Source organism: Taeniopygia guttata, chromosome 1 (assembly GCF_048771995.1).
Source record: "Taeniopygia guttata chromosome 1, bTaeGut7.mat, whole genome shotgun sequence".
NCBI lineage: Eukaryota > Metazoa > Chordata > Aves > Passeriformes > Estrildidae > Taeniopygia > Taeniopygia guttata.
The window spans coordinates 66,808,275-66,825,999 of NC_133024.1; the positions used below are offsets into that span (position 1 = coordinate 66,808,275).

General features: G+C 40.1%; 1 protein-coding gene across 5 annotated transcripts in view; it reads left to right on the forward strand.

Annotated features, from left to right (window-relative positions):
• The window catches only part of KATNAL1 (katanin catalytic subunit A1 like 1), a 108,631-nt gene that overhangs the window by 13,623 nt on the left and 77,283 nt on the right, over nt 1-17,725 (forward strand). For all 5 annotated transcript variants that reach the window (XR_005980626.2, XM_030274644.4, XM_072930243.1 and 2 more), the window contains exons 3-7: nt 2,939-3,099; nt 5,054-5,222; nt 11,935-12,059; nt 12,565-12,670; nt 17,177-17,335. Coding sequence is in view for 4 of the 5 variants with exons in the window: in XM_030274644.4 (XP_030130504.1) it covers nt 2,939-3,099; nt 5,054-5,222; nt 11,935-12,059; nt 12,565-12,670; nt 17,177-17,335 (720 nt within the window). In the remaining variant the exon portion in view is untranslated. The remainder of the gene's footprint in view (nt 1-2,938; nt 3,100-5,053; nt 5,223-11,934; nt 12,060-12,564; nt 12,671-17,176; nt 17,336-17,725) is intronic.

Sequence of the window (17,725 nt, forward strand, 5' to 3'; positions counted from 1 at the left end):
AGCTTTTTGAATTACTAACACTAATTGCAGGTAGTAATTTCAGGTTTGGAAAACAGTTAGAGATAAACTTAATAAGTTTTTCTTCAGCAAAAGAAAAATCCCACACATTATTTGTATTTACCAAAGTACAAATACCCACGCTTATTGCAATGGGTATAGAAGTACAAGCTCTAGCATAGCAAATAAAAGCTGGTGATGGAAAAGGTATAACAGTTGCCAGATTATGAAATACAGAGTTACTCCCTGAAATGGGTTTTGTAACTACCACTAAGAACAAATGAACTCAATTCTCGTTCACTGCGTTTTATATCAATATGATAGGATGTGTTGTCTGCTTGGTTACTGGAAATTCTTGAGGTTGGCATGTCAAAACAAAGCTGTGAGACCATCGTGTGAGCTGAAAGGCTTTTTATTGAGCCTTCCAATGTCACCCAGTGCCCAGAGGAGGTGACGTGGCTGGTAGGGGAAACTGCTGTACCAGAGCCTGGCTCTGGGGACCAGACGGCTTCACATGGTAGCTGAATCCAGCTAACATCCTGCCATGCCTAGAGAGACCCAGCTCTTCCCTACCTTTTCTTCCTTCATCTGAGCCAGCTTCTCTCCCTCCTCTGCCCTCTGTCCTATTTTTTTTTCCTGGGATTTACCTGATCACCGGATGATGTGCATGTGCAGCTTGCTAACCCAGCAGAAGTGTCCTTTGTTTTTTGGTTTTTTTACCCTCCTAGGCCTTTTTTTTTTTTTTGCCATTTTACCAACCTGTCTTACTGTATCGAGATGCCAGAATTGAATCCAGAAGAGCAGGGGCAGAGTGTGGTTGGGGAGAAGAAGTGAATAGAGCTTTTTCTGTTTGGCAGTGGTGAGCTCCTAACTTGGCACACTATCTCTTGAAACTGCTTAAACATAAATAACCTAAAAGCTTTCTTCAGGCTCTCTAAAACCTGAGCTGGAGCCTCCTAAGGGTTCCGGCACATAATGGTGTGTATGATGGGACGAAGAGACTGGGTGAGTCTAAACCAATGATTTTTCCATTTGCATCCCTCCTAGGTAGCTTCAGAGTGGCAGTGATCACTGAAAGATACTGCTCAGTCAACTTCATAATTGTGGCACAGCCCTTTTTTGGTCAATGTCTGGCTTGTTTCTCAACTGCAAGGAAGTCTTTCTGCACATATTTCATCTGAGTTAGTTTCTTTAAGGCCTCTAGGAGTTTATGGCTGATTTTCCTTTGTGGTCCATAAGTTGAGGGTTCCTTGTTGATTGATTTGCCAGGTATTGACTAAGAAATAGGGTGTGTATTTCAGAGTTTGGTCTGTTCAGGTCTGGCTAAGAGATGGCTGGCAGATGTTAAGTCTGTTTTCATCTTCCAAAGCATCAAATGGTCACTTCCCCTCAGTTTTCAGATACCATCCTCTTGCTGGTCCAGTGAGGTAAACGACAGCACACTGGCTCTTAGTACTAGAAGGTTGTTTTCCACCAATTTCTCTGCATGTGTTGGAAGGCTGATAGAAGGAATCCTGTCAGTACTCTTGGAGCACTGGAGTAGTTGTCTCTTGTGGAGTGGTGCCCTGGAGGATTTATGCTGTATCATTCTTTTGTACCTCACAGCAGCTGTTTGGCTGGATTTATTTTTGGACAGGAGGGATGTGTGTGAAGACAGTTCGAAGGAACCAAGTTAGTAATCAATCACATTTGTAACTCAGCTGGAAGCTCTCACATTGGGGAATGTGTTCACTGATTTTGTGATGAGAAAGCAAAGAGAGCAAAGCAGGGCAAGAATAATCCTGCCTGAGCTGGATGTCTTGTGTCTTTGGAAAGATACAGTCACCCCATCTGGAATGAGCAAGAAGGCTGCTTTGCCCTGGGAAATGATCAAGATCTTCCTTAAGGCTCTTTTTGTACAGGTGTTCATAAACCTTCTGGTAAAGTAAATGCAGTGTTTTAAGATCTGTTCAGGGCCTTGGGGATTTACCCTTCTCTTTCCCTCTGTCCACACCAGTATCTTGATGATGACAGTCACATATATTAGTAAAATCACGGTGGAAACTCTCAAGCTGGAAGGAAGTCATAAGGATCATTGCGTCCAACTCCCTGCTCCTACCTAAAACTAAACCACGTGACTAAGCATTGTCTAGACACTCCTTAAATTCTGGCAGACTTGGTTCCGTGACTACTTTACAGGGGAGCCTGTTCCAGTGACTGACCACCCTCTCAGTGAAGAACCTAATGTCCAATCTGAACTTGCCCTCATGCAGCTTTATTCCATGTCTTGTGTCCTATCTCTGGTCCCCAGGGAGAGGAGATCAGCAGCTCCCTCTCTGCTGCCCGCCTTGAGGAAGTTGTAGACCGCTGTGAGGTCACTCCTCAGCCTTCTCCTCTCCAAGCTGAACAATCCAAGTGACCTCAGCTGCTCCTCATAAGTCTTACCCTTGTCCTTTCACCACCTTAGTTGCTCTCCTTTGGGCACACTCTAATGTGCTCCTCACAGGCTTCATTTTGTACTATTATATTTTAATGATTTGTCTGATTTTATAACTAGGACATCAGAGATGGTAATCAGAGATCTTTTATGCCAAAATAGTAGCAAATTACTGCAGATCTGCCAACAGCATCCTTACTAGTATGAGTATGTGTGCATACATGTCAACATGCACACATAAATCCAAGCATCAGCACATGTTACAGAAGAGTGATCACTGCGTTAGCAATCGTGTCTGGTCGGGACATTAACAAGCAGGAAAATGAACTTAACAGAGATTCAGTTGTTTATGGTGCTGTTAAAGGTCTGTTATCACCCTGATAGGTCTGGGCTTTGTGAATAGGAAGACTTGGGAGTCCCTGCCTTTGAGGTTAGCATATGTTCTTGAGGTACTTTCTATGTTTGTTTGGTTCTTTTTAAAGTTTGAATTGTAACAATTTAAAAATAACATATATATTTCTCAAGGTCCGACAAGAATTAGTTGAAGAATATGAACAAGTTAAGAGCATTGTCAACACTTTAGAGAGTTTTAAAATGGACAGACCTCCAGATATCTCTGTATCCTGCCAAGATGAGCCTTTCAGAGATCCAGCTGTTTGGCCTCCTCCTGTTCCAGCTGAACACAGGTAAGGAGAGGCTCAAGCAGAGTGGGTGGAATAAAGGTGGGTCACCATAATTTTGTATTTGTTTTTGAATGCTTCCTTAACATGAAAATCACATTTAATTTGCACATTTATTACATTTAATTTAGTCACTTGTAATAAAGAGTAAATTTAATTCATTGAGAAAAAAAGTATTTAAACTACAGTCAGATTTATTTCTGACGTTCTAAAGAGAGTCACTCCTTTATTCTGGTAGGAGTAACTAAGTGCCTGGAACTAGAGTCTGCTGCAGAGGTAAGTGGGCTTTTGGTGACAGCTGATGTTCTCATGTGCAAGGAGAAAACTTTTCAGTTTATTTGAGCAAAATAGTTAATTGATGACTGAAAAATCTGCATGGAGCCGGAACTTGAAGAATCTCAAAGGACTTGGTGGTTAGAATTCACTCCCTAGCTACAGATAGTTTAACCTGTGTTTAATCCATTGGTTAGTTTAATTGCTAAACATGTTCTGTTACACGTAGTATATCTCTTCTGTAACCATATTTAAGGTAACTTCAGCTAGCTAATATATCTTTTAAAATAGATGCTTGTGCATTTTCTGAAATCCCTATTTTCAACCTGCTGGTTAAAAACAGATTCAATTTACAGACAAAAAAAACATTTATCATGCTAATAATTTTTTAACATAAGAACACAGAATTTTAACATGTGTATATTCACAGAAGCAAAGGAGAAAAGTAAAATGAGAGATCCTGGTTAACGAAGAAATGCCAAGCTTATTTATAACTTTATGTGCTTTATGATTATCAAAAAGATTTCTGCTTTTAAAAAAAAAAAAAACACACAAAAAAAAAAAAAACCAAAACAAAACCCTAAGAATATAAGTGTAAAATTATATTAATGCTGATTACTTTTGTGAGTGGTAGAAATAACTCAGATTTTCCATGGTAATGTTATGTAAAGTTCAAGATGTATTTATTCTTATATTTTCCTTAGTGGTAAAGCCCAAATAGTTCATCTGCTTCTTTTAAGCTGAAATTTAAATCTTGTGCAAATAAGTAAGGAAACTTAGGCACTGTTCTATGCTCTTAAGTTTAAAGAAAATGCATGAAAAGCAAAATGTTGCCATTGTATCCAGCAGTGTGTTTAAGAATGTCCTTAATTTAAAGCATATTCCAGGAAAATGTTTTTGGGGTTAATATATTTTGAGTTACAAAACAAGAATCAGTACAAGATTCAACAGGGGACACTTACTAAATTTGGGTGACATTCCTGGCTGTTTATTTTAGTTCTGTATTTCAAATTCAATCCCTAGAGAAAAATGACAATGACGCCTTGTCTTAAAACCAAATTCTTTCTCCTCCTTCTACTGTGGAGTACTCTGTGACATTGTGGGTGATGTACACAAATGTAGGTGATTGCAGTTTGGTTCTGTTTGCTTTTGCTTTCAAGGCAATTTTTATGTTTTGACATTTTCACACAGGGGAATGAAGACAGAGGTAGGTGGACTGTTTAAAATCCTCTCTATTTTGTTTTGGGGCCTGTCAAACATTTTAGCCACCTTTTTTTTATGTGTCTATTTTTTAAATCTTTATTTTACCAGGAATGTCACCTGTTTGTGTAGAATTTGTGCATGTGAATGTAGCCTAATATAATCTCCTGGTTTGGAGTCAGAGGAATATTCGATTTGAAGACTTTTACTAAATTGTTTTCTCTTTTGTTACATGGGTGTTGGATTATTGTAAGACTGATAGGGAGTACTACCTGTTATTTCTTTCTTTTGCATTTTTTCTTCTTACTTTGGGTATCAGACAGAACCAGCAATGTGGTTTTGGATTTGCAGATATAGGGAAATAAGGCTTAGGATCTTGACAGCTTTAGTAATAATGTACTAAGACAAATTAGAATCCTTCCTTCTTAATGTTGCTCTTTTTTTTCAGCTGTTTTTAGCATGTTTTTGTTGTGGTTGCTGTTGTTAGGGCTCCACCTCAGATAAAACGTCCCAACCGAGATGGAAAATCTTTGAAGAAAGACTCCCCTGGACTTCAGCCCCGTGGGCCTGTGGGCAGAGCACACGTGGTGTCCAAGGGGGAGAAATCTTCAGGCAGCCGTGAAAGGGAGTCCAGAGCCAGAGGAAGAGATGACAAGGTAAGAAGTGGGAAAGGACTTGGCAGGAGGGGTGTTGTGATGCAGCAGGTGGCAAAGGGAAGCACTCTTAGTCCTTTAATACAGATAATAAAAAGTCACGATAATCCCATGTGGGAAAACTTAGTGCTTTCTTTTTCCCCATGATCAAAGCATGTATCATGTTGATATTTATTAATAATTACAGCAAATTAAGAAAAGTTCTGTCATGTTTGCTCTGTCTTGGTGCAAGATTTTTTTGAGAAAGGGAAGCATAGTGTCCTGTTGCTGAGGGTTTCTTATCCTTTGAGTGAAGACCATGGGCTTGTCTCTAATCTCTAAGTGTCATTCAGGCATGAAGTCCCTTCTCCTCCTTTTCTTCCATGTTTGGTGGTTTTTGTTTTTTTCCTTAAAAGAACCCAATAGAGGGATTTTGTAAAGATATTAATATAAAAAGTCAGACCAGTGCCCTTCCCTAGACTTGAAGTATTATGAATGGAGTTTTACAGTACCATTGCCTCTGCCATACCATAGTATAATTCAGAAATGTCTAAGAGGTCAGAACAGTTCTATAAATGCATTGATGATAGGTAAATCTGTGCCAAATTATTTGAAGTTACATATTTGAAAATTATATGAGGGAGAAGTATTAAAACCAAGCTCCAAGCAACTTTGATTTTCTCTGGTTTATGAAAGGGGTTTTGTATTTATTATAGTGTTTAAAAATAAGCTTATTGGAACTCTTTTGTTTTAAAAGTAAAAACAATACATTAAACTAGACTAACTTGGAGATACTTTCTTCTGAAGATCCATGAAAAAGAAGCAGTGCTGAAGTGAAAGAAAAGGAGAAACATTTATTCACTATAAAGTGGTGATGTCAAAAACAGGGCTATTTCATGGCTGTAAAAAATGTCAGTGTGCAAATTGCTGTTTCTGAGATGCTTGTGTTTTTAAATTTAACTGTGGAGTTAGTGCCAGGAACCCAAGGACTCTGTGGTATTAGTTATCCAAATTGAGACTGTACTGAAGTGGCATTACTTTCCTGACAGATAAAGATATAAGATATGCCCTCCTATGGGGGAACACAGTATTGTACAGATCTTGGGAGATTAATAAGAAAATATTTAGGCCAGTTTTCTTCCAAAATTTGGTTAGTTCCTTCGTGACCTTTATATTGCACTTCTTGACAGCTTAGGAATAATTCAAATATATGCTTCTTTCATCATAAATTGTTTTCTGATACACAGGAAAAGTCTTAAATTATCTTAGCCCTTATGACTGTCAGAAGGTAGGGCCGGGCACATTTTCAGCAGCGCCGCTGAATGACTGTACAGATCAAGCATTTTAGAAATCTCTCTACCCTGGATCAGTAAGATTTAAAATAACAAGTGTGCCTCCTGCAAGCTATAAAAATCTCGTGAAGATCTGTGAAATTATTGAAAGATTAGCCAGCTATATGTGGAATTGGAGTCATAGTGTGTGACAGGTTCACCAGATGTGCTTGTGTAAGGCAGCCTTCAAAGTCTTAGCTCTAATGAGGGTGAACTCTGCTCTCCAAGCTTTCCGGTGATGAGCATTATAGGGCTTTACTATAAGGAGCCTACAACAACATGACTTGTATAATACTTGTCTCTGGGAATAATGTGATTAACAGTACTACTGCTGTGAGGTGCAGGAAAAGTCATGAAGGTGTTCCATTTATTATGGTACATTTTAAACACTGCTCTTATCTGAATAAATTGGTCACTAGGTGGCAGAAGGAAAATATGTCTACTCCTCAAAAAATTCCAATACATGTGCTCTTGTATTCCCCTTTGTCTAGCTCCTGGGTGGTTATTCTCATTCCTTTGTCTGGGGTATGTGACTGAAAATCACCCCAGGTTACAAATCCTCATATGCTGTATAATGGTTCTTGTAAGGGATCCATGATTTGCCTTTGAGAAAGATTTTGAATGAAAGAAGAAATAGCCAGGTGTGGGAAGTGGAAGAAGTTAATGCAACTTCCTATATTTTGCACACAGGCATGAAAATAGGCTTACCTTTCAGTTTTATCCTTACAAGTGTTTGTTCTTCAGTTTCTGAGTTTGAACCATTAAGCAACTTTGCTCTGTAGACTGCTATGTTGAATCAAAGAGATTTGGTAACTCATCAGGTTCAGTTGAACATGAGAATAATGAAAAGAATAATAAAAAAAATAGGGCAAACCTGAAGCTTTAAATTAAGTAACTAGGTACCTTTTTTCCTACTAAATATTTCAGCTCTGTATTTTTTGGGTTTGGGTGCTAGGATAGGACTACTTAGAACATGCAATGAACTATCCATTTCCTAAGACACTGACTGCAGTGTAGTAGGTTGCATGCTGTCCTGGCTATAATACCACAATGTAACACATGTATTTTTTCAAGGTAAATGTAAGTATAGTACATATATTTCATATATAGTACATATATCAGAAATGCTCTGCCTCACTTGAAACAAATGCCTTATTTCACTGTTTCTCCTCTCCAGACCATAACATCTTTTCATTCTGACAGTAACCATCTTGGGATAGGTAATTTTAACCTAAGTATGCCAATAAAATTACATTTTTTAGTGCTATATAAAATAATTTTGAACTAAACCCACCAGATTGTGTCTGTCCACTAAATCCTTATGTTTCTTTTTTTTTTTTCCTAAAATACTGTTCTCAATTTTTTTTTTCCTTCTTAGTTCCACTGGAAATTATTAGGCTTGTTCTCAGGGTACCTTCTGCTGAAGCATTACCAAGAGTTTTAGCTTCTGTTTAATAGTTCAGTTTAAAGAGGCAGCATAAATGCTACCAGTATGTCTTTTAGAAATTCCATAATACCATCTCTAGGTAGTGGAACACTTTTTTAGGAGTACTCTTTAGATTATTTTAGACTGTCAGTGGATAAGGACAGTAAATATTATGAAGGATATGAAACAGCCAAGGTCTGCACAGCCATATCAGTGAAGTGAATATTAACATTAATGAAGTTATGACTTAATAAATTAAATTATTTTTGATTTATTATCCTCCTGTGCATCACCAACTGTGACATGAGATAAGATAGTTGCATTTAGGTGAAAGCACAGACCTCCATGCATTGAGACTGGAAGGCTGCATAATCTCCATCTGAAAACACTGAAAGAACTGTTGGGTGAAATTGCAGGGCTGGGAGCACATTTTTACAGTAAAATTTACTTAATCTGATGCTGTCTCATGTGAATGGTGAATTGTGTTGACAATGCCTCTGTTGAGAAGGGGAAAGGAAAAGCGATCCAGGAGTTGTTAATTTTTATATGTTTTACAACAAATTTAGAGTGGATGAAAAGGTAAAGACTTGGAACTAATTGAAAAGTGGGATAGAGTGAAATATGGTTTCTTAAGCAAAGGTGTTGCCTCTGCCAGGATTTCTTTAGAGTTCTAGTTAATGTCTTATAGAAAAAAAATCAATCTACCCGGGTACCACATGGGAAGCAATTTGTTAATCTAGTGTGTGCTGTAGAGGAATTTTGAAGTGGGATTAGGCAGCAAGGGGAAAGTAAACAAGCAGTACTGAAAGGAGAAGTGGCAGTCAACTGGCACATCATTTTTGACTGTTGCTTTGTATGTAAATTAATATTTTTGTGCCAATTTAACTTGGCACGAGAAGGTGTCATGCACTAACTGAATTTGCTCATGACACCAAGCTGGGAAGCACCATCACCAGAAAAGGCAAATGAGGCTGTTGCACAGGAAGAAGTGGCTGAATTGGAGTCATGGAAATGGATAATGTTCAGCAGTGCAGAGCAGGAGGCTGTGTTCTTGGAAATTATAATAAGAATTTCTGCTAGAAGCTGGGAGCTCAGCAGTAGAGAAGATGGATTTGGATGTATCAGCAGAAACTGGATCAGGCTGAACTTCCATTTGGCATATTACCTTTTCCTGGTGGTGGTGGGTCGGGCTGGCTGGGCGGTGAGGCACAGTCAGGTGCCACCTTTGGCTTTGGCAGTGAGGGGTGGAGACTGCATGTGATAGTTGTTATTTGGGATTTGTATGCAATGGGAAGAACCTGCAGGAAGGCAAGGTGTCTTCAGAGTCCAGTTCTGGCCATTACAACCCTCAGGGTTATTCTATGTTATTCATCTGCTGAGACTGCCTTAAATGGGGAGACAGTATGATAATGCTATGTATGTGAATGTAAATGAAATCCCAGTAAACAAAATCCCAGATTCCTGAGGTATTACCAGCAGAGAGAAGAGATACCTGTGCCATTATAGGGGATCTGGTGAGAAAATAGCTGGAGTATTTTGTGTACAACCACACTCAAGAAAGATATGTTAACATTAGGAGGGAGAGAAAAAAAAAGCAAGCAGGTAATTATGTTCAGCTTATGTTTCAAAAAGGAGACTTAGTTTGGTAAATGGAGGGAGAGCACAAGCCTGATACAAGTGTATTAGTATGGTGGACACACCGAGAACTGCTGAATCTATTGCAGAAACTTAGTACAAGAGTAGAAATAACATCAATTTTGGAAACAAGGTTTTTGTTCCAATGTGTTAGTGCAGGTCTAATAGCTCTTCCTAATGGAAAGGACAGCTGATTTCTAAATGTTGAATACAGATTTTGGGTGCCTGAAATTATGAGATAGGATTGACAAGGGTGGGAGTAGTCTTTTGCAGCCCTGTATACCTGTCTGCTGGCATACCTTCTTAGAGAGAAGCTATCGCAGCGACTTTATTTAAAGCAATTTTGTGAAAGTAATACCCAAGGAGAGGACTGGAAAAAATATACTTACTCCTGCTGCCTAGTTTCAGGTGACATTTAAAAAAAATCAAAAAATCATTCTTTCTAGTTTATGCTCACTTTTCTGCTGACTGAGAATTGCAGGTTGGACCAGTTTCGGACCAGCATTAACTATCTTATTACTTGTGAAAACTACAACTACTTTAAATCTTGGTTTAATTGTGGAGAGAAAAAAAAAAGAATAATTCAGTGTCACTACGATGACAGCCGAGGTGATGCTGAGAGCACGTGTGCCCGCTGGCCGCCCTTCTCCATCGTTCCGCTGGCGAGACGATGGTTCCCCGCAGGGGCAGGGAACCAGCGGTCCCAGGCACGGCACGTCCCGCAGGAGCGGGCCGGGATCGGGGCCGGGATCGGGGCCGTGCTGCCGCCCCGCGGCCGCTCCGGGGCTGCCGGCGCCCTCCCGGCCCCGGGCCTCCCTTCCCCCTTTGGTTTTTGGATTTCTGTTCCGCTCCGCTGGGCTGAGCTGCGGGGTCTGCCCGCCGGGCCCGGCGGCTCTCGGGCTGCCCGTGCCCCAGCCAGCCGCCCTCCCTGCTCCTGCTCTTCTAGTCCTGCTTTAACTCGGCTGCACTCAGGAAAAAAACAAAACCCAAGCGCAACAAGATAAACCAATTGTTCTGTGATGTGCAGAAAAATTTTTCTACTAGGAATGCCAGTCCATTGCAGAACGAGAGGAGTATGTAACAGACAGCAAATACCTTTCATTTCATTTCATTGTCCTGTTTTGTTGGGGGTTTTTTGTTTTTTTTTTTTTTTTTTGTTTTGTTTTGGTTTTTTTTTTGTTTTTGTTTTGTTGGGGTTTTTTGTTTACATTTGGATTCCATTTTATCTCTCCTGAAATCTTGAAAACTCCACAGGGCGTCTTTCGCCGTTTCCTTTTTTACACCAGACCACTACATTTTTCACACCAGCTCTTTGCTTAAACACAACTCCGAGCTTCGTTTCCATTGCAAAAAGCTGAGTTAGGAGTACTAAACAACAAGAGTTCGCTTGGAAGCAAGAAATAAAAGCAGTGGGAAGATAAACTACTCCCTCACAAGTTGTCGTGGGCAAACGGCAACTGGGAGGGGTGTAATCGCTACCTTTTTGTTTTTCCACTGCGAAGTTATTTGTGTGTCTCCAGCTGCCTCTCAACCCGCCTTCGTCTAGTGTGCTTTTGTCCAGCCAGCTGGGATTCTTTAACTTGCTGCTGATAGTGTTTAGAAGCTGAGTTAAGAGTCCTAAAGTAGCTCCCTACTCAGCCCCCTCCGTTAAACCAGCGCAGCTGCTTTTCAGGCACCCTGAATGGTGGGAGGGGAAGCGATTTCCTTCAGAACTGAGAGAGGAGGAGCGTGAGCCCTGATACTTCAAAAGGAAAATGTTACTTCACCCCCGTAAGCTGAAGGAACTGTGGAAGTATTAACCAGAAGCTCTCGGCCGTTTGGGGCAGAGGCGGAATGTGGCTTGGTCACTGATGTAGCATTGGTGTGCTGCAAAAATTTTTGTAGTTTAAGAAGCCTGGATGTCTTTGGAGCTTCTTTAGGGCTTTTGGTGCAGCCCTTAAATAAATATGACCTTTGAAGAGCATTTTAATTGTTTATGAAGCTGGCCTGTGAATTAGAGCCAAGATGTAGCTAGTTTGTAGTTGAGGAAAGCAGGTATTGCTGGGCAGGAAGGATTTAATGAAACAAAGAGAGAGAATCTTGGTTTTGTTCCTCCAAAGACAATGCGTGTGACAGCTTCTCTGTTCCTTTTTGGTGATGATAGTGTCAGATGTTTACTTCTGACAGGTAGGGTGGCAACTGTAGCATCTTCAATGTGTGCTTTGGGTGCTCTGGTCTTCAGCTAGTCATGAATCTAGTCTTCAGCCACTTTTGTGAGGCTGTTCCTGCATTCATGCCTTTGGTTGGCCAGGAAGTGTGTCAGTTGTGTAATATTCCTATGAGTATGTATGATTTTCACTTCTAGGGAAAGAAAACACCCCAGGAATTTGGTGATGGGGAAATTCCAAAATTTGATGGAGCAGGTTATGACAAAGACCTGATCGAAGCTCTTGAAAGAGACATTGTGTCAAGGAATCCAAGCATTCATTGGTAAGAGGATTTTCTCAGTTCAAGTGTTTTTGCTGGTGTGAGAAAGGAGAGAAATTACCCATCTTCAAATTCCTAAAACAGAGAGACAAGATAATCTTCTACAGACAGGCAAAAATGAGATCTTTTGTTTTAACAGTTTATTAATTTGATTAAATTTAAGCTTTTGTTGCTAATTGATATTTTGTGCAGTACATTTATTACAGGTACTGCTGAAATGAACATATGCTCCAGAGATCTTTAAAGATACTGCTTTGGTGTTCTCATTGTCCAAAACAATTATTAATTAAGCAGCTCTAGGTAACTTGAGTTGAAAATAATTTTTTCCCTGTCTTCCAAAAGTGGATTCAGTTTTAGGTCACAGTATGATAGGAGTGCTCTCATGAGGCATATTCTTGCATACTAAAATAAATGGTACTAAGTGAAAAGCTTTTCTATTTCTCTTGTATAAAAATAGAAGAAATACAGTTGTATGAGAATCTTATACAAGTTTCTTCATCTTGCACAGGGATGACATAGCAGATTTGGAAGAAGCCAAGAAATTATTAAGAGAAGCTGTTGTTCTTCCAATGTGGATGCCTGACTTTTTCAAAGGGATCAGAAGACCTTGGAAGGTAAGAATTTATGTGGTGTTTTAGTAAATGGCAAGCTGTACCTATGTGAGTCTCCTGCTGTAACCTGTGAATGCCTGTAGCAAAGGCTGAAAAGGTAAAGATCATGAATTTGTTTATTAAATCCTCTCATAATGATTCATGTAAAAGGCACTGAAAGAAACAGCTGGAAGTGTCCTGACCCTTAAAATATGCAATATTTTCTGTTTATTTACTCACTTATAGCTCGTTGATATTATAATACTTTCTATATGCCAACCTGTAGATGTAAGCAAACAGATTATATCAACTGAAGCAGAAATGCTTAACAGACAATCCTACATAGGCTTATAGTGTCCAGTTGTTATCACTTCCCATAAGAAAGCAATCCTTGGACTGGTTTTCTCCAAATGTTTCAACTACCTCTCACTCAGACTGCAAACTGCAGCGTGCATGGTACAAGGAAGCAAAGAAAGAGGGGCCAGTCTGGTGATTCACCTTTGCAGTCACATTTGCAGCTGGGCCTAGTTGCAGCTGGAGTGAGAAATTCAGAGTAGGAGAAGGAGTTGCAAGCAGGGCAGCAGGAAGGCTATAGGACTGAACTAGGCTGATTGACCAGACGTGAGCCCAATCTGGGCCTTGCTTAGAGCTAAGAAGGAAGAGGAGGGAGGAGTTTGGCAAGCATTTCTGTCAACAGCGTTATTTTGCTTCTGATGTGGAATGGATTGATGCTTGTTTGGGGAATACGTAGTCACAACACAAAGCCTTTTTGGTTACTGAGAAGCATTACTGGGGAAAAGTGACTGTTGCAAATTTTCTGTTATTCTGAGTGTGGAAGGAAGTGGCGTGTGTAGGGAATGCTGTGTACAAGGAGTAGTTTCCTGTTTAGTGTGCTGGTTTAGCAGCGTGGGTCAGATCTTGCACTACTAACACTTGTTCTGCCTTTTCCTGATTAGTCCTTGTGCTTCCCTGGCTTATACTTAGGTCAGACCAGCAGGAGCTGGGAGATTGCTGCTTGAGAGCTGCTCACAGAGGTTTTAGTGAGTTGCAGGGAGGGACCCCAAACATACAGTCAGTGCAAACCTAGCCCCAGGCTATCAGGCCTTTGGAGTTAGAGTGCTTGTGGTCAGTACCACTGGCCTTGTAGTTAACCTTAGAGTTAACTGAGCTATCATCTTGGACAGGGCCTAGATGTTGTGAGTTACATGTGCAGTGTATTTTAGTGTATTTTGAACAGCTGAATCTCTTTCTTCTCGGCTTAGAGGAAGTTGATCCATACTCTTGTTATAGACTATGGGGGCCCCATCTGTCTGATGTTCAAATCTTCTAATGGAGTAAAGATCTGCTCTGCTTTTTTTTCGCCTGTTGGCATGCACGGAGGATGTAGTGGCCATCTGTCTTTAAGACAGGTATCTCAGCAGACTGCAGGAAATGTGAAAAATGTCACTGACCTTGTCTCCAAGTGTTGTGGCAATGGATAAAGGAACAACAGGTCCTTTAAAGAGTTACAGTCTCCATCTCTTTGCATGAGACTACTTTTTCCTACTGAGCAGTGTCACCTCTGAAAACCAGGTGGTTGTCGACATGGAAAAGATTCTAGGATTATTTCCTCTCTTCAGTCTGAAATGCAAATTGATTTCTGACAAGGCTATGAAGAGTCTTCATTGTTAGCCTTTTCCCTGGTGACTTGTGAAGCTGTAACTCTCATGAATTTATTTTTCACACAGACCAGCATGTATTTTCCCTACTGTTGACCTCTGACTGTGCTATAAGGATGAAAAGTATTGAAGGGAAGGCTGTGTCTTGCAGTAATCAGTGTAGCAGCAGGCATTTGTTGAGCCTAGGAATTCAGGACAATAATTCAGGGAAAAAGGCAGCCGAAGCTGGTTTTGGATGCTCAGACTCCCCTGAGAACAATTCCCAAGACAGCCCTCACAGTTTGTGCTTGTATTCAGAGAACTGTGCCTTGTCTGAAGGAGCCAGCTGTCTTCCTTGATTTAACACAGGTGCTGTGTAGTTGCAGCCACGGGTTTCTGAGTGTCCATGGGTTTGCTCTTTCTGTTTCTCTGAAATGTTTTGTGCCAAGAAAGCCTGGTTGCTCACTGTGCTTCCCACTGCTCTGCTAGTGATTGTTACAACAACAAGAAGTAACCCTGCAGTGATTTCATCAAAACGCTTACTCCCTGCGGTGCATTTCAGCTTCTTATTGGAATACTTTGGATTAACAGAGCCTTAGAGGAAGAATAAAGAAGTCTTTGTATTTGTCAAGGATTTTAAATAGTAAGTGGCAGCCTCCTAGTTTGCAGAAAGAGCAACTTGATCCTATGTGTTTCTGTTTGCAGCCATGCACGTCTTGTTTTGCTGCGAACTCAAGTTCTTTTTTTCTTTTTTTTTTTTTTTTTTGTAACTGATATTTCTATTGTGTTTATCCCCAGAGAGCTTACTTTTCCCCTGGCTTTACACCTGGTGTGGCTGCTTTGCACCTGTGTTATGCACATATATAATGCCACTAGTATCACGTGCAGTGTAACGCTTCCTGTAATACTTAGCAGGAGGTGCAAAGTGAGGGATGGGCTACAATTTTGGCAGGGTACAGCATGTGTACCTGAAGCCAGGATTTGTCCTTCCAGAATAATGGAAAATGGAACCAATATCCCAAAAATGTCATTACTTCCCTGTATTGCCAGGTCATGTGCTAAACACAGTTTATCAAACACATGCTTTGAATGCGATTTGAATTGAGGTGAAGCTTTTTAAAAAAATATTAAATGAACACATTTGAAGCTCAGAGAGAACAGTAAGTCATCTCTGACCTGCATATTACAGTCTGAGTAATTTTCACCCAGTCACTCCAGGGCTGTATGTGCAATATTGTTGTAATATCAGTATAACTGTGCAGCATCTCAAATCAGAATGTCTGAGTGTTCACAGGGAGAAAAGAGAGTCCATTTACTTTTTATGCTTGCTGCTCTAGAGCTTAGGAAACCTTGAGCAGCCTGAGGAGTGACTTTGGACTGTTAGCTGTAGAGATGGCATTTGAACATTTCTGATTTAATTTACCGATGAATGTATGTTGAGCTTGCATTAGCTAAGTATTAAATGGCAATAAAGGTATTAAGAGTTAATGGAAAATGGAATACAGAGCGGCTATTGCTTTTGAATGGGACATTTTTGAATAATTGCTTTCCCGGTTGATTTGTTTTTATAGATCTCTTCCATGTCATTCTTTGTGCTTTTTGAAGTAAATTTTTGTGAGGAACAGATGAAATCTAATTTGCTATATGGCTTGCATTTAACAGATATTTTATTGCTGTGGCATTTTATGTAAGTTATTAATTGCAAAGCACATTATGATGTGCAATTCTAACACTAGCTAATTTGATTACCCTTGCAATACAGTACAATTTTAGGAAACTCTTGTTAGCATGTAATAAGATCTTGCAATTGGGAGGGGAAAAATAACCCCAAGCTGCTGGAGCACTACATTTTCATTGATTTACTTAAAATCACAGGGCCCTATACTAGCACTGTGCAGGACATGGAACAGTGTTTTGTCCTTCTCCAGTGCTGCTGCTGAAAGGGTTGGAAAGACTACCCATAAAGATGGCTGTATTTAGTAGTATTATCAAGAGTGATTAACCCATCTCAGTGATACGAGCTTAACATGGGTTCTGAGAGCACTGTGTAATCATGGGTAAATATGCTGAGCTGCATACATGTGTGCTTCTTTCTTTCAGAGACCACAGATGGAAAGATAGTCTGAATGATGTGGATATAAGAATTGTTTCTAGTTTAAAGCTTTCTGAATAATCACTGGAGTTCAGATTAGGTTTTTGTGGGACTAAGCAGTAGTCCACATGAGCCACAGTTTCTTATCTGTAAAACAGTACAGTCCAGTCATCCAGCATGATGAGGATGGTATTTCATCCAGGAATTGTTATGATGCAGTAGTGTGGTCATAGGAACATTGAGATCGGGAGATGAAGCAAAAAACGGATGTATTCAATGAATGCTATCATGTAAATGTAAACATCAACCAGAGTCATACATATTTTCGGGATATTTTGAGAAAGTGTTTTTCTGTAGAAAATTTCTCTACTGAGGAAACACAACGTACTGTGAAAGTATTTTGGTTTCTGTGAGATTTTCTCGTGAAGGGGCCTTTGTTCCAAAAAAAAGAATTTACCATCTTCATCTGCCTGTACAGCCCCTTGTGAGCTGGGAAAGACCTAAGTTCAAGTCTAGACTCTGTTTGATTCTGAGCAAGGCTGTAAATCTCTTGTCCATTTCCTAGGTACAAGCAACAGGTACTGCGTTTTGTGCTTCTGACTCCAGTGGAGTTGTGAGAAGAAATGGCAGAACACTTCTACACTGTCCTCGAAAGCAGGATACTTATCTTCTGTTTTCCACTGATGATGGTTATGTTATTAATTTAAATCCAGATCTTGGCTTATATTGAGATGTTGTGTAGAGTACCAATGGCAAAGTTTTCTTAATTTGTTGTTCATTACCTTTGTTCTCACCTTCCAGGGTGTGCTGATGGTTGGTCCTCCTGGCACTGGCAAAACAATGCTAGCAAAAGCTGTTGCTACAGAATGTGGGACAACATTCTTCAACGTGTCTTCCTCTACACTGACGTCTAAATACAGAGGCGAGTCTGAGAAGCTGGTCCGCCTCTTGTTTGAAATGGTATGTCCTCGATGATGTGATCTAGGGATCATTAAGGTGAGAAAGGGCAGCTCTCTTGGTTTCCTGCCCTTCCAGTGGCATGTTGGAAGCATGGAGTTCATTGAACTGACACCCCCTCAACCAGTTAGAAAACCGTAATTTCTAGGCTTCCACATGTGTTATGTTATTAAGGATTAAGAAGGAAATGCTTAATCACCCATGTTTAGGATAGCATTTCCCAGACTAAATAGAGAGTCATGACCTCAACAGAAATTCAGTTATTTGATTATGGGGTAACTATGCCATATGATGTAGATTTGAAATTGGAAGGGGTTTGGAACAGTTATTCTAGAAGCTGTACATGTTTTAGTTCTGAATGATGGTCACAAGCCTCTCAGTGAAGCTGTGAGT